This window comes from Coturnix japonica, chromosome 6 (genome assembly GCF_001577835.2).
Source record: "Coturnix japonica isolate 7356 chromosome 6, Coturnix japonica 2.1, whole genome shotgun sequence".
In the NCBI taxonomy this organism is placed as follows: Eukaryota; Metazoa; Chordata; class Aves; order Galliformes; family Phasianidae; genus Coturnix; species Coturnix japonica.
This window is the reverse complement of record NC_029521.1, coordinates 1,664,301-1,690,543: the sequence shown is the minus strand read 5'-3', so window position 1 is coordinate 1,690,543 and position 26,243 is coordinate 1,664,301. Positions and strand designations below refer to the sequence as shown.

Below are 26,243 nucleotides of genomic sequence, written 5' to 3'. Positions count from 1 at the left end.
TGACCAAGAGAGTTATGATAAATTATCATCTTAACCAGAAGAATAACCTAAAGCATTTATACATGCTCTTTCATAGGAATAGATCACCTGAAATTTTTGTTGCTTTTTCCTCATGTAAACAAATCCCTCTTCTTGAAATTAGACCTTTTCCCATATTCATAAGAAGAAAATTTTAAAATAAGCATGAATAAACAATGCCAGTTTAAAATGTTAAGGCAGATAAAGTAGAATTCATTTCTTATTGCTTTTCATCACACTCTGCAGTCCAATTTGCTTACTTCCCACACCTAACAATAAAGCAGTTTCTCTGCAATATATTAACATACTGAAAACCTTGACAGTGTGAGACCAGTAGGGAGCATCTGCAGATAATGCCCTCTTTATATATACAAATTAAGAACACAATGATCAGATGTAAGACACAATGTTCAAACCAGAAGATTCAACAAATGGCACTTTTAACTCATTAATGCATAGGAAAGCCAGTACATTAAGGAAGGGATTAAAGCAGGACATAGCAGTACACTAGCATGTCAGGCTTGCTAATCAAAGCAATTTCTCCTTAGGAAAGTACCAAAGGGTCAGATATCTACTGTAGCAACTTCTATAATGGCTGGTAGGGAAACTACCTTTAGGAGAATGCAGACATCATTTTAAAATGACACAGCTCTGATGTGATGCTACAGATGCTACAGTCGTTGGGTTTCTTCTCATGCTCTGATGATTATTGCCAATTCATATTGCAGTTCAGACCTCAATCATGATTACAACACAGATGTACAACAGGGTAGGTACTACTACATTCATTTTTCAGCAAAATCTTGTTTGAATATTACTATGAACTTATTGAAACATTAAATATTTTACCAAGTTACCTACCCTCTAGGAAGTCCACCTTCCGAATCCCTTCGTCTGAGACTTAACTTATGCATCTCAGCCATTTCCCTTAGAGTTTCTGCTGAGTAAAGGCCAATAGGGTTGTTATATTGCCTTGCAGGGCTCAGCTGGCGTACGGGACTATTGCCATCAGTCAATACAGGGCTTAGCTTTGAACCTAGATTACTCTTTGCAGGTGAAATGTCGGGAGTCACAGACTGAGAGGACATAGAAGATCTAACTGTGGTAGTCTTTAAGTAAGAAGAGCTATTTGAAAAGCTGATCTCTTCCTTGTTGAAGTAGCCTGAAAATGTTCCATTGGTTGCTAAAACACTACCCATAGGCCCAGTCGCCGTGTTAGTTAGAGGACTGAAGGTTGCTCTGTTGTCATTGATTTCCCAAGCAGGTTCCTGTAGTAGCAAACATGCAGGCCAAGAAAAGAAAAAAAAAGAAAAGAGCAATCATAGAGCACATGCAAAAAATAACACAACCGCAATCACTGCTTTCTAAATATATTGATAAACTAGTAACAAACAGATTAAGGGCCAAAGCATCCATCCTCTCAGGGAGGATTTCAAACAAAGAAGCTCACTATTTCCAAATCAGGGAAGTAAAACACACTCAAGCATTTCTTTAAAACATTTCTTTTAGTTTAATCAACATATTAAAGCTTATCATTAGAAGAGCATTTGCTATTGGTCAACTTCATATCAATGAATATATACAAATACAACAGTCTATTAGTTTCTAAGGTAATTAAGAAAACTTAGAAGATATCCTAAGGTCAGAATTATCTAAAATAACATACAAGCATAAAAACCAATCTCATTATTATCAAAACATAATTATTCTAAACCACACCATTCTATTTTTCACGAGTACGCTTGAAGTTACTGAAGCCCACACCTTGCATTGCTTTCACAGGCTTTGGTTCATGCTAATTAGGCCATGCAACACTGTTAGCAAATAGACCAAATGGACTCAAGAATAGATATCTGCTCAACAGACAGAAGGCCTCTAGTTTGACAACTTATGCATAATTTCCACTTGAATTATTGTGTGCGTGAGTACATGGATGACGGCTGTATGATCCCATAGCTATGTCTCAGATAATGTTTCTAACTAGGACCGCATTCAAAGTCACAGTAAACTCTCCTGACAATAAGTACGCTCAGAAAAGCTTATGCTTGTTCTCAAATTAAGAGAATCTCATATTGGGACAAGGTAGTACTATGCTTCATTTTGACAAATGATTTACTATTAATGCAGTTTAGTGTAAATGATGTAAAAGCATTTTACACCTTTCCTCTCTATTTTCTTATTCTTTTTTTATGCATTATTACAATATAAGAGAACTACTTATGCTTTGGATATCCTAAAACAAACAAACAACCTCACTTTTTACCATTCTGCTTGTCAGCCTCTTTGTCTTGACAATATCTAACAGTGGCTTCTTTTTGTCGTTTAGGCAAAGCACTGTCTTCATGTTTTGGCATGTCTGTTCAGCAGGTCAGGCTCTCTACATGCAGTGTCTTTGAAAATCTTCTGCATGTTGTGCCTCGCACAACATGAGGGAACAGTCAGCACGATCAATTACAAAACTACCCCATCTAGGGTACGATGCAGAAGTGTTCCATGTGTGAGAGGAAAAAAAGAAGGTTTTCAGAGGTACTTGATTCTGTGACTTTAAACAATTCTCAGCATTTAATGCTGTACTCTGAAATATCACAGAATTACCAAGGTTGGGAAAGACCTAAAAGATCATCCAGTCTAACCATTCACCTATTACCAATAACCCCCACTAACTTACTCTGGACATATTTTAAAACAATAAATTAAGTGATTTGAAAAGTAGCTGCTTTATTATATTGTTTTTGTGTCTGTAATTATGTAGTTTGGGTAAGAAACTCTTTAGCTGAGATACCCAACAAAATATTTTAATGCTTCGCAACTTACAGGTTTCTCTAGAGCCCATAACAACCACCTGAAGTTTATCTGAGAAGCTGAGAGCCCTGGCTCCAGTCTAAATTGCCTTTAGGCTTACGCATTTTTTTCCCTAGAGAAGAAGGATCACTCCCATCTTCCTCCCTGGACCTGCAGCTGTAACAGGTGCCCAGGTACCTGCACACCCCAGTTCAGAGGTCCAGCCAGCCAGAGCCTGAAGTCTGGCTTGGGGGACAGGAAAAAGAAGGGGACACAACTCTCAAGAAAGAAGAGCTCATAACATACTCTCAGTGACAGCTAACACAAGAGCAGCTGATAACCTACAGGGGCATTTTGCCTCCTTTGGGCTGGCACTGCTGTGTTTGCCTTATTTAACTTCCTACAGGCACTTCCCCATACATACATGAACCATATACCTGTGAATAATTTAGCCACCGATTCCCTACGTTTGCTGGTATAGGTTATCATTATCTTTATTTACTGACTTAGATGCTGAGGTTTACTACAAAGATAAATATTTTACTTTCTCCTCTTGGATTTTTCAAATACCGAAGTCCAATAAAACAAACTTAAAACTTTCTTTTTGTTAATAAACATAAAGAGATTTTAGCTGGCATTAATAGCTGCCTGGAGCTGTAGAAATAAACATAAAAGTGCTATTCCTTTTAAAGTTAATAAATAAAATTGAATTACAGACTCCAGTGATTATACTGTGACACTGAGAACAGCAACCCACCAGCATTAAGTGGCCTACTGCAAGTTTCCAAGTATTACAGTGGCTGTCAGCATTACTTCTCAGGAAACACAGCCAACAGTAACAAACATCCCCGTGTTTCCCAGCTGCTTGTCATCTCCGAGGCTGGAAGAGCAAGATAACATTTACAGCTATGCCAGTCTGTTGCTACTCTTCAGCCGACCAGAAGAGGAGGCTCTGGCATTGAGCAGTGGGCTTGCCGCTATCTCCTGCTGTGAGGGAAAACTGAGTTTTGATTTCCCAGTGTGATGGCAGTGAATGAGCTTGTAATTAACAAGAGGAGTCTCAAACATTAGGAATACAAAGAAGCTACAATTCAGTTCCATCTCTATTCTGCAATATTATTAGTTCTTTTTCCTTATAGTTATTTAATTCCTATGAAAAGCAAATTCTGCTTTTATATATTGGAGAAGCAAGAAAAGTTTATATAGAAAAAAATATTTTCACATCCTCTTTTTTTGCAAGCTCAAGTACCTTTTGTCTCTTTCTGTGGCCATACAGTCTTTATTATAATCAATTCCAGCTTTTAGCGCTTCAGGGAGAACAGTTTTACATCTCTCCCACTACAGTAATGAATTTGACCTCGCAGCACACTCGATAAAGTGTTACTTTAAGCTTTTTATAGAAAAGAAAATAGAGGCATAATAGCATTAAATGAGTCTGCTCAAAGACACTCAACAAACAGATTCCGGCTCAGCCTTTTCCATTGTACAGTTCGCTAAAGAGACCTATCCTCTTTGTCTATATTCTCTTAGTTACATTGGTACCTACAGTTGTCTGGAAACAAGACTTTAGCATTATAAGATCCTCAATGGGATTCTGTAACGTGCATTCTGTAGGGTAGTTATATTATTACAATGAAAGAGGCTTTCTTAATACCTTTATACAAAGGGAGAAATGTTAAATAGATGCACTTAGCCTTAAAGGTTCAGGTCAACCATTTTGAACTGCACTGAGCTGAATCCTCACCTGTATTACATACAATTGAAAAGCTGGCAGAGGTTCACTGACTGGTAATAGCTTCATCTCAAGACCTTGGATTCATACCTTCTCCTCTCCCTGTTTGAATGCTGTTAGCCATAATTATCTCCTCCTCCTCCACCTATGCTACATCTGCAGCACAATATTCGACTAAAACCCTAAATCAAAGCTGTTTCAAGTTTAACATTAGAGAAGAAAATATTGAAACTGCAAATCAGTTTAACTCTTCAGTTACTTATAGTTGCAGAATCTGTAACATCAATCACCTCACAAAGGTAATTAGAGAATGTGTTACTTGGGATAGATAGGAAAAACTACCACTGTCCTTCGTAACATCTCTTTTAAAGAAAGCATCTTTATTATTTCTCAAGTGTGGAAAGCAATGACCATAGCAAAGAAGGAATGCATGCTTGAAAATTAGTGAAAGCTACATTCTGATTAAAGTAACATACAAAAGAATTAATGGCTTATATTAAGACACTGAACTTGCACATGCAGATTTTTTTTAGCTAACCATGCCTTAACCTTGACCCAGAAAGAGGTAAGAAAAACATCCCTTGATGTTTGAGGTCAGCACTGTCATGATTGTGTTGTAATGTCGTCGTTAGCTATTTCAGTAAGGCAACTGAACTCATTTCAAGTGAACCATCAAAGTCTAAACATTGCAAAGCAGTGATGTGGAGGTGGCAGCTTTTTGCCTATGTGTCAAAAAACGCTTCATTTCTACAGTGATGGCGTTGACAGAAATAATAAAAGGAGAAACAAACAAAAGGTTGATTAAGTGTATTTACTGTAATGTACCTTATTGTGACAGCCCATACTGCTGTTTGCATCACTAAGGACACTTTATTCTGGATTTTGAGACCTATTTTCTAATGTTTTGATGCCTTGATTTCAATCCAAACCATCCTCAGAGAAGAACTCCACTTCCTATGCTCAACATTATCTTTTTCATAGCTAGAATTACTGTTCTCCAGCTGCTTTTCTATTACTCAGATACGAGTCATAGCCCAAGAAAACATACTGCTGGCTATAAATATTCCTGTTCTTATATCTGGTCATCAGCTTCTGTGCTCCAAAACCAAAGTGTCACTCCTAACCTGCTAACAGCCTCCCAGCCCAGCACTCCACTGCTGCCCATTCCACTAGGCCATAGATTTTGCCTAAAACAAAACTCTGTTTAGATACTGTTAGAATGCCTGTCCCCAACATGCCTTCAACACAGATGTCACCTTTTCCAAATAAAGGTGCTACAAATTCTCTTTTCTAGCTACAGCTACTGCTTGTACCCCATTCAATACAGGCTACCTTCAGTAGCTGCTATAAGCATTTCCTAAGCCAGGATACACAGAATGCTCAAGTGTAAGCTAACATGCTCTTGAAAAATGATCAAGTCCTTTGGTATTATATCTCTCAGGCAGATCAAAATAGGAAATGTGAAGCACACTTTATGACTTCTGTGTCAAAGGCAATTTTAAGACTTGTAATAAACCTACAGTGTGTGGAGTTAACTTCCCTACAGGGTAGTTGGATATGGAAAATAGTTTTGTGTGGTAGGCAGCTTTGAATGCCTATTGCAATAGTTTCCAAACTGACGCCTTCTATGGAAGAATCACACCTAACACAGAACCATAGAAATTAGATGCATTTTTATACAGGCTTTGTACAGGCTTGCAATGAGAGTAATCAAACTTGTCATACCTGCATAGGTATTAGTGAGGGTCTCAAAAGACAGTCATCAGCCTTGCATTGGGAAATAACTCTGAAGACTGTGTACTTGCTGCCTTGAAAACTAACAGCATTCCCTGTAGTTCTTGAGGGAAAATAAGTACTCTCTTCCCCTTCCTACCCTGATTGAAACACAAATCTAATTGAAAGAGTGATCCACCCTTTTTCTTCTAGGGATTTCTAAGTAGTGTTTGGTGTGTCTTCCAATAACTTCCTCCAAGATATTAACTATAAAAAAAACCCTTACCAAAAATACTAAAAGATCATGAATGAAATAATATTTCTTCTGACTCAACTAACACTCTTCAAGTTCATTTCAAGTTTAGTAAAATAACATTCATTCTAGTTACTCTCCCCACTTGTGTTCCCTACCTTCTTGCTAGCTTCTGTGGGTCTGTGGTAGTTACATGGATGATGCCAACCTTCTAAGTTCTGAATTTAGAAAGTATGGCATTGATTTTAAAAAATACTTTAAATTTTATCACCAGAAACTCCAACTATTAAAGTAGGAGAAGAGAGAAGATCACATACTTCTCCATGTCTTTAGACCATAAATGTTTCTTTCTCACGTTACAAGGTTGGGATGAAACTGGTGCAGAATGAATAAAATTGCAGTAATGGAGATTTTACCTCCTCTCCATTTATATAATTAAATACATCAGCAATACAAACATCCTCCTCAGTGCTTTAGCCTTAGGACATATACCATCTGTCAGGCACCCTAACTCCCCAGTTCCTCCAAAATATATCTGAGGTCTTGTCACAGACAGTCAATGAATGACTGTTCAAATACGAGCCTTTAAACTATGGAAGCTAACATTTAAGAACAGAAACCAAGCCATCCATTTCCTCTGCCATTTGCTGTAATTCACAAATTCAACTTGTGTTTCTATGTTTATGTTTGTTGAATAATGCAATAAGAACACAATACAATGCAAATCTTCAGTTCCCTTCTATGTCTGCATTCCAAGTTGGTGCATTTCCAATAGTAGTCTGGATTTAGTTACACCATGGGTTTTTCCCCAAGATTATACATAAGCAAGCATCTACCTTCCACATCTTTGGTAGCTGCTTGCTAATATGAAAAAACAAAGTCAGGAAGACAACAGATTCCAGTTGTTCAGAATTATATCAGAGGACAGCTAGATGCTTTGGTTCTGTTAATCAGAAACTAGCAAAATACAGCTCATCAGGTACACTGTAATCAGTTTTGCTTCCAATGCATTCATTCTCTTTTTATTTAGGAGGGACTTAAACCTATCTTCAATAGTAGGTATTGACCTTCTCTGTGACAGATAAAAACAAACATGACCGAGTATAACTGTGTCACATACCTTCTGGTGGGGAATTACAGCTCTGGGTGAGTCGATTTTGGGTGGTGTGGTTGAAACTGGCACTGGACGTTTCGATCTGGGGATGAAAAAGAAGGTTTTGCAATCAGAACTCTTTTTTCCTAGTTAAAACGTTACATTTCTTGCAGAAATGCTGCTTTACCAGTAGTGAAAATTAGGCAAAGCTAATACTTTTTCTGGTCATCATAAAGCTTCTTCTATGGTCTCACTTGCAGAAGTCTTAGATGTGAAAAATAACACCTGCTTTAGTTTCTCTGAACAATGAAAAGCCAGTAATAACAGAAGAGCCTTTGGCTTTGCATCACCCATTTTATAGTACCTCATGATTGGATTCTTGCAGATGCCAGTCAGCTGTAACAGGAGACAAACTCAGGTTTGGACAGCATTCTGGAAAATGGGACCTAGAAGCACTTCTAGACCTTCTAGAGCACTGAATACCCTTCTGAAATCTACCCAGAAAACTTAGGATCACAGGAAAATGAACTGAAGAAAGTACAAATAATCAAAGGAATCACAGTTACGCTATTGCTGTCCTATTGCCAACCCACAGATTAGAGTTACATTTCAAAATCTCATCCATAAAAATTACATTTCATGATTAGGACAGGGGAACAAAAATGAAATAGAAGTACTTAAAATCACACAAAACTGTCACTGGAGCAGAAGTAGCTATGACATCTGGAACCATCCGCTTTAGAAAAGAAATGAATAGGGGAAGATATTATAGAAGTTATGAAAATAGTGAATAGTAGGAAAAGGGAAATACAGCTACGCTGGACATAAAGTAAAATTAAAAAGACAACATAACTATCTAATGGATAGAAGGCAAAATTTGTTTCATAGATTAGTTGATTAACCTCAAGTGAAACTTAACACTACAAGACAACACTGACACTATGAGAATAAAAGGAATCAGGAAGGATTAGATAGTTATCCTCATAACAAAAACACAGAAGACCTTTTTGGTTCAGTAAAGTTAAGTAACCATACAGGTTCTCATTTTTCATTGCACAACTTAATAACAGATTATGTGTGGAAGATACTCCATTTTAGGCTCATTATTTTTTTACTGAGAGTTTTGTTAATCTTTTAAATGACATACTTAACAATGGCAGCTATCAGAGAAAAAAACCTGAGAAAAACAAAAACTAGAGCCAGTCACAGTGAGAATCCACATGTTGAAACATCACATCATATTGAGCTATTTAGCTTTATTTGCCACATATAAAATATCCATGTAAGATACTAACTAGGAAAAAAATGAGATAACTTCACAGGAACAGGGAGATTTCTTAACGGAAAACAGAAGTTATGCAACTCTTTTAACCTGTCCACAGCAGAGGGAATGGAACTAATTGTTCTTCACGGTTCCTACCAACCCAAGCCACTCTATGATTGTATGATTCCTGAAGCAAGAGGCTAGAAAATCATAAAAGGCGCTAATTACTGATGTTTACAAATTACATATATCATAATATAACATAATAACAACCTGAGAAATTCTTCAGGTTCCTAGGACAAAGGCCCATCATTAACCCATCTTCCTTCAGAAGTGCTTCCACCAATCATTTCAACTAAGAGAAAAAATAACTCATATTTAAAGACTTAACATGAAAGAAAGAGACCTACCTCTGCTCTCACGAGACCCTATCTGAAGCACTGCATCCAGGCCTGGGGTCCCCTATGATTCTGCTGTTTAATTTATTTCTATTTTTCCCAGTCATTACTCAACCACAGAAGACGCTGAAGAGTTTTACTTATTTCAAATGCTGCTCATAAACGACCTCTGCTATTCACAGCATTACCCAGCTAAGATAATTATTTCACACTGACTTTGAGGTTTTAAGATATTACTTTGAAACAAAGTGTTCTTGCATAGCTTTGTCTTGGATGTTTGTAACAGTGATATTTAACAACTGAATGATCAAGCTTGCTAAACTTGGCACAGGTTTGCATCAGACAAAAGGGCAAAAGAGGTAAAGTCAATTTGTGGAATGAAAAATGTACATACTTGTAAAGTGATTATTTACCTAAGAGCTATCATCCACGTTTAGGCTATTTTGCTCTCCCTCCTTTGCTATACCATATCCTGCAACAACACTACTAACTTAGATTCACTGCTTTCCAAGTCACTGAGGTGCTGCTGCTGTGCATGTCTGTCTCAGTTTACATTTTAATTCATTGATTGCAAAATTATTCTACTCCAAATGCCCATGGAATACGCTTTGTTTATAGAGCTGCAAGAAAGATGAAAGTCCAAATTTCACTAATGATTGTGATAACTATAGATATGATGTTGAAATATTCCCGGAAGACTACTGCTGTTTAAAAGCAAAAAGGATCTAGTTTTGAAAAGCAGATTAGTTTTGACGTTATTGTTGATATAACAGTCAAACTTTCAACTTGTTCCCGTCTACCTAAATGTATCTTTAATTAAACAGCACTTGACTTCAATCCTATTATCTTCGAACTCACAACAAAAGACTAAGATGCACTAAGAGAAGCTGCCTGCCTAAGGAAGGGATTCCAGATAGTTTGAGTTCCATAATGCAATAGCAGCTTGTTCCTCCTCTCAGGTGAGCATACTACCATACTTGGAGACAGGAGATATGATCTAACCACTGACAGATCTTTTTTCATGCTCACAGAAGTTATTTCTAGTTTATAACCTTGGCAGTCAGTGTCTATGTACACTTGTTGGATTCTCAGGACAACTAAAATCATTTTTACGTTAAGCTCTTCTTCTAACTTCACTATAGGTGAGCATCTAATTATACACTGATTAAGATGCTGAAAATAGTACCTTAATGTCTCAAAACTTGGGAAGAAAAAAGGGAGAGTCTATAGAAAGGGAACAAATTAACTTTGAAATATTTAGAAATCATGTTACCTACTTTACATATGTCCTAATTTAATGGAGTAATAATGGAGTGGGTCTATAGCTTATAGAACTGGGCCTCAGATACATATGTATTAAATGCAATAATATTAATTGGGGAAAAAACGACAGAAATAAAACAGCCAGTCAGAAATATACTTCATGGTCATCAGTTCAATACATCCATCTTGAGCCAAACACTGAACTAAGTATCATACATAGAAGCTACTTATCAATTCTAAGCCTTGCAGGGAAAATCCTGAGTCTTATGATCCCTCAGTTGAAGTTCTCTAAGCTCTACCTGGGAGATCAGCATCATCTATGAGAATCATAAATACAAACCCCACAATACTTCATACACCACTGTGATCCCTCTGGGGCTAGGATGAAGCCTAGTTTCACCTTATTGAGATTGCACCCATACCTGCACTGAAACTGATAAATACTTCCATCAGCAGTTTTGCTTCATGTCAACAGTAATGCAAATATTAGCATTCGGACGGATGACTGACTTGTTAATTATTTTCCGGCATTGCTCTACACTAAGACTGCAGAACTGGCAGTTATGCTTCTCAGGCCTGTCGTGCATTACCCATAGCAATATATGAACAAAAATATTAATAAATGGCACCTCTAAGTAAGCAGAGATTTAAAGGTCTGTGGAAGAGAATGTTTGCAAGTGTGTAATAACTGTTTCCTTCAGAAGGGATTTGAGCAAGGGGGAGCTGTAACTATTATAGGACAGAAAAATGAAAGAACAAAGAAAACTTGGGGGGGGGGGGGGGGTTAGAGAAAGGAATGAAAGGGAATGGGAGAGAAAGTACTTGTGAGATTGTGAGTTCTGAAACTATCTAAACATTCTGAAGCAGCAATCAAATTCCATTCTCGTGTTTTCTCTTAGACTCCCCCTTGTCACACTGGATGGCACTTAGACATCTTCCTTACTCTGCCCTTTCTTCTTGCATGGCAAAATCCCTTCAACCTGAACTCCCTTGTATTCTGCCCATGAGTTTGTTCCCTCCTGAAAGGACTGACTGGCTACTAATGCCTCCATTGCCTCCCAGTTTACTCAGTATCAGCCCTGAGATTCCCACACCCCAGCAACAACTGAGGGCAGAAATCAGATTGCTCAGCTGTAAAGAAGAACATCACAGAATCACAAGGGAGGGACTGAAATAGAATCACAGTAATCAGGGAGGGTTCAGAGCTTAATCATACATAATCTTACTTGAAATCTGTCAATTCAGTAGTTATTTTTTATTTATGATTGTATTTATTATTTCTAATTAATGCCAGATGCTAAAAAAGAAATGTAATTAAGGTGAACCGGCAAATAATTAAGTAATTTGTTAGTGTAAGAAGAGAACAAAACGTTTAGGTTATGAAAGGATCTAGAAGATTTGTTACAAGGAGCAGGAAAGTGCACTGTCTTTATTCAGTGCTTATATGTATTGACTCGGACTAGAAATACCATTCTCTCACTAATCCCAGTAAACATAAGTAAAAATGTTGAGGATTCAGACTTAACGTATGTATGTTTTTACTGAAGAACATCTAATATGAAACACAGCCATTTCTCCTGTTCAGCTTTCCCCTGCCATGCACGTAGTATATCTGACACTTAGATCACCTCCATTCAAGTACCACCAGACTCCAAGGGCAGCCCGGCAGCTCTTTGCTTTCCAACATCTTTGTTAAAGGTGAAAGTCATTCAGCTGCAGATTTCAGATCAGCCCTGGGGGCTGTTGTAAAGAATCACCCTGAAGAACCAGCAAAAAAATCAGGAAATACAGCCAAGCCACAAACGTATGATTAATCCATCTCCCTTCATAAAAAAAGGAGGGAAAGAGAATCACAAAATAATAATGCAAAAATCAACAGCTGCCTTCTGTTGAAGGCACTTCTCACAGTAGTTCAAGTGCTGTCCAACTCCAAATATGTTAATGATGTTACAAAAAGTCTGCTTTCCCCTTTGCCACTCAACATTTGCTAAAAGCAAGTCTTACTCTAGATACTTCGAGCATCCTGACCACAAACGACTTGTATTTCCTGAAGCTGTTAATGATGCAAAATTAGTTACCTGTTTTTCCTGTAATTTCTTCAACTCAGAATGCATACATTACAGTATATTGTGTGGCTTTCAGGGCATTCCTAGTTGACATATATGGCAGAAAGAACAATTAGGGATTGTGGATCATTAGATCTTAACTCTAGTTCAATTCACTTAGGTAATCGCTCTGTTTCCAAAGCAGAATACATCAGTGAGTTTTCCCATCAGTGCCTCCCCCCCCACCACCTTTTGTTATTATTTAGTGGACACAAACTGTAGTGGGCTACACAGATCCAAACACTCACTGCCTTTGTCTCACCACAATAACCAGTAACTATTGTCTAAGCAAAGCTCCCATGCCTCTAGACACACGAATATCTTCAGCTACTGCAATAAGCAGCTATTACATCTGCAAACACTACTCAGAGATACCTGCAGAGATGTACATCCTACTTGGCAGTGAGCTGATACCTATATATTTACATCTTGTTTACTAGGCAAAACAGACATTAACAAAGGCTCTACAGGAATACAAATAATACGTGCATCTATACACACTACAGTCACATCAAATCTTTCCATGCTTGTTGTGGTATTTTTTGGTATTTTAATGTTGCTAGGAACTTAGAATGCCCTCTTCACCAAAGCAACTAACTTACAATTCCAATCACAATAAAAATTCCATTACATTTTTCAGTAGCTAACCAGCTAATCACTGCAGAAGAAGGATGATCCCATGATATGGCCAATACCTTTGGGATTAAAACTCAGTTTTAGCTGTTGCTACACACAATGGCCTACAGAAAGTTACTGGGCATTCTATTCCACTTCTCCACAGAAAGACAATTTCCAGCATGACTGTAAAAATAAATGGAAGCCAGTGAGTGATCCAGATGCTCTGTTGAGACAGCAATATAATGAACAAATGCTCTCTCTAATAATTTTACACTTTCCTGACCTTTTGGGATGAACAGTTTGCTTCCTACAAATATTATTGGTTTGCTGTAAGAAAACCAACCAACCACTCTTTTCCCTCATCTGATAGATGGTAAACCTGTCAGAAAATGTATCTGAGAGTCTTTTGCTGGGAACTTAATTCTGTATTTTAAGGCTGCTTTGTTATGCCAGGCCTCAAAAAATACAAAAACAAGTGCTTCCAAGTTCTTCAAGTACCACTTGAAGTTGTCTTTATGACAATGCAGAAACCACTCCAGCACCTGCCAGTGCCCAGTACTGCCATGCTGCAGAGCACAACAGTCTGAAAGAGGAAACAAAGAAATGGCCAGCCTCTGGAATGCTCAGAAGCCAAGCAGAACACACCTTAGTGTATCCCTGATCTTAACAGCGACATCACTGATTAAGATTTGGTGTAAAAAACTCCAAAACAGACCTGGTAGCTTTTATAATGGCTGATGTGCATAAAATATCACAGTAAAACAAGATCCAAATGAAACTAGTAATGTACACAAATAATACATTACAGGGCTGACCCAGTAAAGCATTCATATTTTACCCAATTGAATGACTCCTCAGTACTTCATCATACTTCTTACAAGTAACATATGGGCTCAAAGCATGTGATTTACATTTTTGCACATCCACGCTTAAGCCAATCAACATTAATCAGGAAGAAAAGGTCTCAGCCCTGATATACTGTGATCTTCTTGTGAACTTAACATTTCAGTTAATACACCAACTTCCTGGTTGCAGATTGCAACCAGTAACTAATCATTTCAAAGACTACAGATGCCATGTAGAGTTGTGTAAGCCTGTTGATTTGGATGAAACGTGCCAGTGATATCCATCATAACTTTCCACACTGAATACAATATAATACATATGAGAACTCGCACAGAGATTATCTTTAGCTCATCCATCACATTTTTCTCTTACAAATAAAAGGATGATTTAAAATTCATTGAAAGCTGGTGTTTCAAGGTAGGGAAGAAGTCATGTGCAGTCTGAGAACAGTTCTAATCCCTGAGCAAGATCTTCTTGTAATGAAAACTTTACTGCCCTTTAAAATCTTGGCTTCACAGTCTCCAGGCTCTAAAACTAACAAGGACACTTTATGCACTGAGTGTAAATAGCAGTCCACACAACCTGCTCATGTAGGGAATTAATATATCTATATTCATTGTAATGACTGACATTTATATTGCATTTTCCAAGGAAGAAGCTGCTCATCACTTTCTAAAGCATTAAAATGTTATCTGCTCCAAGATGGTAACTCATATTCTTGTCCAGATACCAGCTTAACATTTGGCAACAAATGCTACCACTGTGTCTGAGCACAGAAACAACTGAATGGGATTCACCTTTATTTCAGAGCTCGTAATAATACACATCAACTTTCTTAAACACATTTTTTCTTTAATGCAGTATGCATGCAGTCTCATTAGAAATTTGAGGAAGAAACCTTGATATTGAGGATAAATAGCTCTAATTAGTTCTAGAGTCAAATTTCTAAGCAATATAAGTAATCAATGTTGCATCATATTCACCACTGTTGTTGCTTTCCTTTTTACTACTAATGTGATTAAAATCTTGAATTTATACACACTGTGATTAAGTAGGGCGTGTAAGCATCTGACTACTTCAATATCCTTATCTTGCTAGAAGTAGAATTTATAATACCTTTCCTGAACATAGGTACACACACTTCCCATCTTTTGAGGAGAGGATGAGGACATCTGAATTGTCAGCTCAAGAGAAGAAGAGGCTGAGAGACAACTTCATTGCCCTCCACAGCTCCTAAAGGTGAGAAATGGAGATGCCAACCTCTTCTTCCCATTATCCAATGATAAACAAGCAGAAGCAGAGCTCCCGTGTCAGTGGAGTCAGACTGGACATTGAGAAGAATCTAACAGCCATGAGGATGGTCAGACAAGTGAAACACGTTTCCTAGTGAGATGGTTGATCCCTTAAGCTGGTATTCAAGAGACATTTCAAGAAGGGAACAGGCTAAAGGACAGAGCTTTTTTTTTTTTTTTTAAATGGGGTTCTGTTTTATACTCTGATCTTCTTTGTTGTCATGTAATTTTAGATCATATTACTAAGGCAATCTGAACATATTTGCACTTAAACAAGTGCTATAAGACTAACACTTACAGTGAAATTTCATCGAATACAAGTCAAAATACAAGACACACACCTTCTTGTACTTCTAATGCCAGGCTATTGAATACTGTGGGTAGGAGGCAGGCATTCATACCCTTAGACTAGAATGACACAGTAGCAATGGCCTTGCTTCTGCTCACAGTAATTCAGAAACCTTACTGGAGTCTTGATATGATTTTTACTCCCAAGACTGTTCAGTGCCGCTATCCTAACTACTGAGTCCCAAGCGGTACTCCTGAGCTGTGGAAGTATTGCTGGATTCTCATCCAAGGAGCAGCCATTTGACACCAGGAATTCAGTTTCTGTAAAGACTGCAGTGAAAACCATTAATGACCAGGAAGAACTCAGCTACCCCAAGAACGGATTTCAGGAGAGGCATTCAGCAAATAGAACACAAGCACTAGCAAATAATCACTAGCATTCACATTCCTTTCAAACAAGGTAAAAAGTCACACTCGCCTGAGAACAGATTCTTCCTCTGTACATAAGCAGTCCCTGAATGAAAGCACTATTAGTTTAATGAACGCAATAAAATCAACCAAAGACAATAACAAGGAGAAAGTTCCAAAACCATACTTTCATCTTGTCTGTTTTCACTAATCTAAACTAATGCTTTTTGGCAATGTTTCCATTGGATAGCTGGGGTATCACTATTTTAGTCTGTGCTTTTGGGAAAATCACCTACAGAAAGTTTAAGAGTAAACTGAAATAATTAACCTCTAATTTTTGCTCAAGCACAAACCCAGCCTAAGTCTGGTTCTGATTTAAAAATAGGCCCACCAGCAGATCTAAAACACGCACAGAACTGTTTACTATTCACATCTTCATACAAAAGAAAGCAGTTTACAATAACCTTTGCATTTCCTTTGCTTGCAGTCTGCAGTCACAGCACACTTTATTTATGGTTGTCCTGAAATAAATACTGCACCATCAGCCGTCTTTTGGTGCTGCGCAAGAAAAGGAATGCTATTAAATGTTTACCATAAATCTCTCATAGCTTTGCCACTGATACTTTCAATTTCACTACTAAAAAGGATTACTTAGCTCTTGATTTGCCAGCAAAAGGCAGTCAGTTGTGACTGCCTGAATATAAATTGTATTCTAACATTGACTTGCCCAGGAAGGGGGGGCTGCGTCAATGCATATGGGACAGAGAAGGCCTGCACCTTCCCTGCTCCTTTGCAGCAATTCACGGTGACACCAAAGCAGGAATCTTAGAGTGTCACAGGAATGCCTATGCCAGCAGAATGAGGCATGCTCATATTACAGCATTTTCCAAAACTAAGTCAGTACATTTGGTGAATCCTTTCCAAGGAGGCTGATCGGATTCCTTGACTTAAGATCAAATGAATACTGTGGATGCTCCAGTGAAACGTGTTGACAAATAATACCGTACTCCTGCATTGTACTTAATGTGAATTTTAAAAAGAATCTCATTAATTAAAAATAGATTTCACATGCATTTCATATTTCACCTGTGAACTGAATGCATCAGGCCAAGTCTCTGTGGGACAGCCAGCTAGTTGAAGATGAACTTTGACTGGCCTGGGACTAAAATGCCTGAGGGCAGCTGTGCAGCTCAAGTGACCGAACAGAAACAGATACTGTAAAATGACTGAGAACTAATCTCCGGTAAGGCACAAAAAGATGAGAAGCAGTTTCTTTTTCCACAGCAGTTCATTACAGAGTATGATCACAGCCTCCCATAGCATTGTCTAGGAGCACAGGAAGCACACTGCAGGTTCTGGAAAGCTGAGCATCCAGAAATTGACAATGAGCACCTGGAAAATGCAGCATTTCATTGGAAGTCTGAGCTCTGACTGCCTGATCAAACCTCTGGCACAACTATCAAGATCTGGATTCAAGGAATTCCATGAGATGGACAAAATTATGTGAAGGTTCAGTGAAATTATAGCCTAGGTGACATAATAAGAAGCAAACTTAACAGCAGGTTTAGGGAAGTGATCAATAAGCACTTGCCATCTACAGCTTCCTGATGGTATAGCAAGATGTCTGCATGACAAAAGCAGGCCAGCTCCCCACACAAAGCACTCACTGAAGAGCTATGTTAGTGTACAGTGAGTAGCGCAAATTGATGGTGCTTGAAGAAAAACTAAATTCCTTTAGTCAGAGAAGTGCAGACTCTTTGTTTAGAGTAGTAGGACAGTACAAACGAGCCTTCTCAATGCTTCCCTTCTGCTACATTTCATGCCTTGCAATTTAATATCCTGCACAAGTGCAGACAGTGTGTACATTTTTCTTGATAACCAAACAAAAAATATCCAGTTCTTCACACTGAAGAAGAAACTCCAAGGGGAATTTAAATGTGATAATAAAAGTGAGTAGCAGCAAACACTATCTGAACTGTCAGGTCATAAACAACACTCAGGAAACTTTCACAGCCAGGATCAATAAAAGGAAAGGCCATCGCTCCTGAGAGCCAATAGCCATTAGATAAATAAAAAGCTTTTGGTCTCAGAGTGCTTAAGTCTAGATTTCAAGTTCCATAACATTATTCTTGGCATTACAGACTAAACAAGCAAGCTCACTTCGATTCCAGATCTGCAACAACAAAATCGAGCCACAGGTCCTCTGGTAAGGAAATCCGTGATCTTGAAAAACACTTAGTAGAGCCATGTGACACCTAGACATTAATGTCCAAGATCAATGAAATTTATGGCTTCAGTTATCCTATCACTACAGCTAATTGATAATACGTATATGCATCTTCCATTTGGAAGGATTCCATGTTTTCAGACTTTAATGCTCATCAGATAATTGAGTGTCCCCATCTCAACAATCTGTACAGAATGTAGATTTTTTTTTTGGCCGCTATTTCCCCTTTATGTGTTCAAATATTTTCCTTTCCTGCACTGAAGCTACACCTATTTTTTATCCAATCAAATGCAGAGGGGTCACTTTCACACTCACAGGTGCCAAACAATTAATAAAAACTCTCACTCTGGGGATGACAGATTCAAACCATGGGATCAGAACACTTAGGACAGCTGTTCCTTGAACAGTCATTCATATATTCACCAAACAGAAGCATGAGTTAACATGGGAGTAAGTAAAAGAAACATCCCTGTTGGACTTTTATCAGGAGCCTGAATGAATAAGGAATTACAATTGTATTCAGTGAGCAAAATTCAACAGACAGATTTATATAGCATACAAGCTATTTTGATATCTATAAAAACCCATACTACTTGACACAAGAATCACCACAGATTTTAGCAGTCCTCCTCATATCTATACACTGGACACCTGAAATAAATCTAACAGGCAAAGACAAAACACATAGTCCTTAATCACAGATTTCAGAGGATACCCTTAGGAATGTAAAGATTAAGTAATAACAACATACTTCTGGAGAGTGAGGCTCAGGTTGTAGCTGGCTGACTTGATCTTGTTCTGAGCCTCTAAGTGAGTCATGCTGTCAGTATTGACTCCATCAATGGCTACCACAAGGTCCCCTTGATTCATCTGTGATTGCGCTGCCTTGCTGCCAGGGGTGATCTGTATAGGAGAAGAAGAAAAAAATCTTGTAAGTCATTCTGTGCATAGATTACTTCTACAGAACCCATCAAGAATTTTAATACAAAATTTGCCTCAACTATCACTATTGCTGAATTGGTTAATGTACAACAGCAAAACTCATAGAAATTAAACAAATACACTTAACTCATTCTGCAAAGGTCAAGGATATTGTTTACTTGTCATTATTTCCATTTTAAGGGAGTAATTATCATAATTCATTTTGGGGTGATATATAGAAACATTACTCAGAACTGGAGAACTAAGAAGCCACTATCCATTGCATGACTTCATTGTATTTTTCCTTCTTAAAGTCATTTTTCCCAAACTAATTCATTACACTGACCTGACAGAAAACAAATATGTGTGAGGGACCTTGGTCATGCTTTGTTTCTCTATAGTGAGCTTTATAGTGAGTTATTCTGCTCAACTTTAACCCACATACAATTAGACTTACATTACCAAGCCACCACTACGTATGGAAAGATGCTACTCCATATTTATAAAGATACAAATATAAGCTACAGAACTCTGCTAATATTTAAGATACCCAATTCCCTAATTTCCTCACTTCAAAAAACAAACATCCACCACCCCAAGGATAATATAAAACGCCACAACCAAGCTTGCAGTTGACAACTCTTGTTCCTTCAGTATAATAGGCATAAACAATGTTTGTAAGGCAAAATCCCACGTCCAGGGTAAAACACATTGAGTTCTCTCAGTTTCTCTGACTCCTACTTTCACCAGTTCAAAAATCAGATGTTATAAATTAACACATATTACTAGCCATATCTTCATCTAAGTATAACACAATAGTAACAACCTGTGCTGGGTTCATTTGTTCAACTCTGCTGTTCTAGTTCCCATTTTAGGACCTAGCACAGAACTGATGCCACTTACCCTCTAGAACTCAGGTAGTTCCAGTATCATAGACAGATGTGAGAATCTACACCAGACTAGCAAGTATGGATCCAGTTCATTGTATCATTCAGAATTATATCAGGAAAGAATTACTACTTCCCCCATTCTTCCCACTGGCTAATAATAATACTGCTTGTTTTATTACTTTTTACCCTGTAGCTTCACATAGGAGGCATGCTTAAACTCTAAAAGTCTTATCTCTATGAAGTATCTATACCCAAGTACAGAATCATACCTATTTTAGCTAGAAGCTAACAGCCTACTCTGGGAAACGTTGCAGTGAACCCAGAGCGTACAGTTAGAGAGGACACTGAGAACCTTCAGGAATTGCTGGGGACAAAATACCAGCATACATATGGAGATAGAGGAGAGCCAGATCTGAAGTGCTAAGGCACTTTCAAGACTATGCCGTTCCCATTTTTAAAGATCCAGCAGAAAGGAATGGAATGCAAAGTGTTTATCTGTTAACATGCTTCTTACTCTGAAAACTCAGCGCTCATCAACCCTTTATTTATTAAGTGGTTGCAGACTAATTAACGTTTTTGTGAAATCTTCAGGCCTTATTTTCTAATTAAAATGCTCTTTTAAAATGTTTTTCAAATGAAGCATTAACATTAATGAAACCTCAGGATTAGAGCAAAAAACCAGATCTCTTTCTAAATGTCATAAATTCTAGTTTACTGTCATCCCAGCTTTTCCTCTAAATAGAGCATTACAAAACTAACACTGAATATATAATGTCTATTTAAAACAGAGTTTTCATTTTGTCTGCTAATGCTTTTGTCTTAAAATCTAACTATGTAAAACCTAGACAGAGCTATTTCAGAAAGCATTTGTAATAGTCTAAACTCATTTGCTCTAAATAAAGGCAGTTTTCAGCTACCAAGTTCACAATTAGGTATTTGCCCCAGACTCGAGGTGTAACTATAATACCTGTCAACCAATTAGAACAAAGTGAAACAATAATAAACACACACCAAAAGAAACCTGGATATCACTGACATTAAGACCTAATTTTAATTGCTTTTCTTAGCACCCCAAGCTCAAGAACAGACTTCATGTTGGAAAGTAAAGTCAATTTCTCATCTCTCAAAAGCACTTGCTCAGTTTCCAACAAGATAAGCATCTGACTTGCAATATCCCCAAGCATAAAACCTGTGGGCAGGGTAGTGATATCACATGTTTCTTTAAATACAGTACAGAGAATTATTATTATACTCTGCTGAGCAGAGCTCTATACTGGGTGAATATATAGCGCAACAGTGACAGCCGCACCAAGAATTAAGGGTTCCAAGTAAGGACCACCTAGCAGAAGTTCAGGGAGATTGAATACAAAGTGCAGCTGCAGCACCACCTTGAGAGCAAGATGCATTTCCTTGCAAAGTTCCTCAGCTCCACACCAAAGGGGGAGAGAAGGGATCAGGCAACATTTCAACAGCTGAGTGTTAAAATACTACCCGAGAATGCCTGTATAAACAGATAGATGAACACAGCTTCCCTACCACAACGAATTCCTAATTTACAAACAGACAAATACATACAGAGGCCACCCCCAAGTGAAAAGGTGCTAATACAGCAGCTTGCAGCGTTAGTCAGGGCCTCTTTTCCTAGGACTTCAACTACACTTGCCCTCTTCCTGACCCTGGCCCTCAAATCAACACATTACACCTTCCTATTCTTATTTAAGAAAAGGTCTCACTAGCACTAGAAATATGCTAAAGCACTGGAAACGAATACCCTCTTCACCTCCGGATATGAAGAAAAAAAGAAAATAGATCAAGAAACATTCAATTCCACAGTTCAGCTGAAATTCAGAGACAGGACATAAGCTTTCAGCTACAGCAACTGTAACAGATTTCTACAAGAAAAGGACTGGACAGACACTAAGGATCACTAGAAAATGAAGCCTGCAGAAAACAGCATTTAGTCTCCCTCTTCTTACCACTTTTCTCCAGCACCGAGGCTCACAGTGCCTGAGAGGGGCAGGTGAACCACCTTGTTCTACATGTAAAACCATGACCCACTGAAAGGAGGAAACACTGAAAACCCAATGAGGAGCAGTTAACAGTGAAGTGATGAGCACCCAAATGAATCCAACTAGCTATCTCTAGACTGTAGACATCTCTTCCTTTCCCATCTTCATGGTGTAAAAGTTAACAGAGGAATTTTGTTTTGTTTCTCAAATGATTAAGTTCTCACCTTTATCCCTATAATAAATATCTAACAAATCCTAAGGGAAAAAAACAATGGCTTCCTTAAAAAACAGAAGACAATTCTGTACAAGAAATGACAGCGAAAAAAAATACACTGAAGTAATTTTTCAGACACATGGACAATTTCAGCTTACACATTGCCAGAAGGCATGAGACAGAAGAAACAGCATAGATAACTAATCCCACACAGTAAGCATCCCACTACCTTTGATGATTGCTTTTATTCTTTTCAAGGTCAAATGAGAGAGCTGAATATGACTGATTAATTGTAGAGAGGACCATAAAAAGGTGGAAAAATCAAAGCCCCTGCACATATGAATGTTCAATATGGATGGAACATATCTCCTACAAGTTCAGCCTAGAGAAGAGAAGGCTCTGAGGTGACCTGAGAGTGGCCTTTCAATATCTGAAGTGGAGCTACAGGATAGGAAGAGACAGACTCTTTAGCAGCGTCTATTGTGATAGAACAAGGGGAAATGGTATCAAGCCTCAAGAGGCTAGGCTTGGGTTACATATAAGGAAAAAGCCTTTTACAGTGAGGATGGCGAGGCAAGGTAACAGGTTGTTTAGAGATGTCATTGATGTCCCATCCCTGGAGACTTTCAAGGAAAAGCTCAATAAGACCCTGGGCAACCTGATCTCGCTGTGATGCCTCAGTTCACTGCAGGGGAGTTGAACTGGATGGCCCTCAGAAGTCCCTACCAGTTCTAAGGATTTTATGACCTGGCCCTGGGATACTTATCTAGCTGTGGATGTCCCTGTTTGCTGCAGTGAAGCTGGGCTAAATGGAATCATAGAATCATGAAGGTTGGAAAAGACCTCTAAGTTTATCCAGTCCAACTGTCCACCTATCACTAATGTTTCTCAGTGAACCATATCCTTCTGTACAACATATAAACATTTCTTGAGCATATCCAGGGTCAGGGACACTACCATTTCCCTAGGCAGCCTATTCTAGCACTCAGTCAGAGAATCAAAACTTCCTTACATCCAACCTCAATCTCCCCCATGCAACTTGAGGCTGTTTCCTCCAGTTCTATTGCTAGTAATGCAAGAGAAGAGGCCAACTCCCATCTCAAAGTGCAGGAGCCAGCACTTAGTCTTGTTGAGCGCCATCTCACTGGTCCCTGCCTAGTTACTCAGCCTGTCCAGGTCCATTTGTAGTGCCTCCCTACCCACGGGGAGACTGAAACTTTCTGCCACCTTGGTGTCATCAGCAAAGGGTCCACTCAACACCCTCAACCAGGTCATCAATAAAGATACTGAACAGAACAGACCCCAGCACCGACCCCCAGGGAACACACTTGTGACCAGTCACCAGCTGGATTTAACTCAATTCATCACCATTCTTCTGGCCCAGCCATCCAGCCAGTTCTTTATCCAGCAAAGAGTGCATCCGTGCAAGCCATGGGCTGCCAGCTTTTCCAGGAGAATAGTGTGGGAGACAGCATCAAAGGCGTTGCTGAAGTCTGGATGACCTTTAAAGGTCCCTTCCAACTCTAAGGATTCTATGCTTCCACAATATCCTAGAGAAAATCTCCTTTTTGCAGCTACCATCTTTCCAAATTAAATGTCTTATTACTTTCCAATATACTATGAGGTTTCCTAATTGACATATGTTTAAAGATATATATATAATTAATAGGAGAACAAAACCCACCTTAAATGAACACTCAGGGGATCTGCTAAATACGCCATTGACATCTTGAAGAGTTTCTATTTTTACTAGGCAAAGCTGAGCTGGCATGCAGCAGAGGCACACTGAAGTGGCCTCTCAGGCTATGTTTCATCTCCAGTTAGGAGGGAAGGTTACAATACACATGAGAACACCCAAAATAGTTTTAATCTACCTCTCTTGGATATCAGGAGCCACAGTATCAGAAGCACAAAGATTTTGTGGGTCATCCAGTCAAACACAGATCAGAACACTATGGTCAAATTTGTACTGCAGCAGCAGAACTGCTATTAGCACTACAGCCATCCAGTTTACCTCAGCCTGGGGATACCACAGCACAGTAGAATAACAACTCCATAATCAACATTAAATATTTTCTTCCTGTTTAATACTATCACAAGGCTCCTCAAAGACCAAGAAAAAACACTCTTCTTTTCAAGATTAGTAGTCCAAGGTAGTAAAGTAAACCTAATGTAAATGCTTTTCAGCTGGGAAGTGAAAGGAAGCCCATAGGCATTATTTATGGGAAGAAAGCTTTGAGGGGAATATTTTGAGTCCTTGGTTAGAAGCAATTCCAGCTTTCTCTCCAGTCTCAACTTCACCTTATTTGGTTAAAATGTTCTCTGACTTCTAATTAAATAAGCAAATAAATGGAAATGGAAATGTTTTGGAGCTGAGCCTGTAAGAAGAATGACCAGCCTATGTGCACCAAGTCTAAGGATGATAATCAAATGTGGATGGAGCTTTTTAAAGGATGTGTTGCCATAGCCAGAAGACTGCACAGTTCTCTAAATCTTGTACAGTATTAGCATTAGTAATCTCTATTTTCTCACGCTTCATCAAAAAACAGCTGTTGCACCCATTCAGCTTACCATCATCATCACATATTGCACCATGATCGCATGCTACTAACTTTTTCAGTACCAGTGTTCAATACACCTAATGCAAATTACATATGAGAATATATATATGGTACTGATGCTTCACCTTCTGGAGATTTCCACAGGACAACTCCCTGCAGCCAAGTTACACTAAGCTTTTAAGTGCTTGCAGGACCACAAGTGCCAGTATTTCTTTTTTTCAAAGACTTCATTCTCCCTACCTCTCTTTTTTTTCCATTTGAACTCAATTTAAAGCAGTTTCGTAAGGTAAATGCTTATACAGACAAATCTCACTTATCAATAAACCCTTCAGATTTTCATAGCTTTCAGCTTCTTTCAATCAACATTCTGCATTTGGGTTTCCTGATATAAGCTATTCATCTCTTCTACCCATATAAGCATCAGTAAGAACTGAAAGGCTTTGTGTCTTCTCCTACTGGCCACTATGGTAAGATTTTCTTTTTAAGTTAGTTCTGCTTAAGGCCTTTCACTGGATATAACCAAGACCACAGTGCTTTATAATTTTGAAGAAGTACTGATCTGCTAAACAGCAATAAGGCCTCACTGAAAGGGCATCTGAGACAATACCATGTGCATTCATTTGACATCTAGCAGCTTGCAGCCACTTCTGATATTAAACAGCTCAAAATAAAATAGCTTTTACTTTGAGCACATCCTGAGGCTGAAGAACAGTTTTTCATCTGTTAGCAACTCTTCTGCTCCTGAGGGTTTGTAACTTAGTGTGCTTTGATGCATGTTTATAGGTAACCATTCTTTCCAAGTGTATATGTATTGAGTTAATCCCAGGAGTTAATTCCTCCTCTGATCAAGTATTAGAAGCCAATTTGACATGCAAATAGCAGTCCAAATCCTCAATGAAAAACACTTAGTATTCAACTTCATGCTTTGCCTGCAAATGCAATAGAAGCAAAGAAAGGCACAAGAGAAGATGAAATGTAGTACATGTTCACAGTGACAGACATTGAATCAGAACTAAATTTGCAACAGCTGCATTAAGTATCATGTCACTATTCTCTCCTCAAGGTTTTAGAGGCTCTTCAACCCAAGTCTCTTCCAACTGGACTGCCCAGCACTATCAGAATCAGCTACCTATCAAACACTGTTGTTATTTTCAAGAATAAGTGTCTTGCACCTGTGGTATTCATCCATGCTCAGTGAGAGAAACAAAAGCATTTGCTTCAGAACTCCAGAATGAAAGCAACTTAAATTTTAAGTGAATAACAACAACAAACAAACAAATAAATAACAGAAAGTAAGTTTCCCCCAAGGAATACAATACAGGTTTCTTCTGCCACATGCTGTGCCCAAC

General features: G+C 38.4%; 1 protein-coding gene across 3 annotated transcripts in view; it reads right to left on the bottom strand.

The window, feature by feature from the left end:
* The window catches only part of LOC107315549 (LIM domain-binding protein 3-like), an 83,511-nt gene that overhangs the window by 38,707 nt on the left and 18,561 nt on the right, over positions 1 to 26,243 (bottom strand). For 2 of the 3 annotated variants that reach the window (XM_032445482.1, XM_015866012.2), the window contains exons 3-4: positions 19,051 to 19,202; positions 7,618 to 7,693 (exon numbers count right to left, since the gene is read on the bottom strand). In XM_032445482.1, coding sequence (XP_032301373.1) covers positions 7,618 to 7,693; positions 19,051 to 19,202 — 228 coding nt within the window. Of the gene's footprint in view, positions 1 to 441; positions 1,287 to 7,617; positions 7,694 to 19,050; positions 19,203 to 26,243 lie in introns of those variants that run through there. The other variant, XM_015866010.1, reaches the window with a different exon arrangement.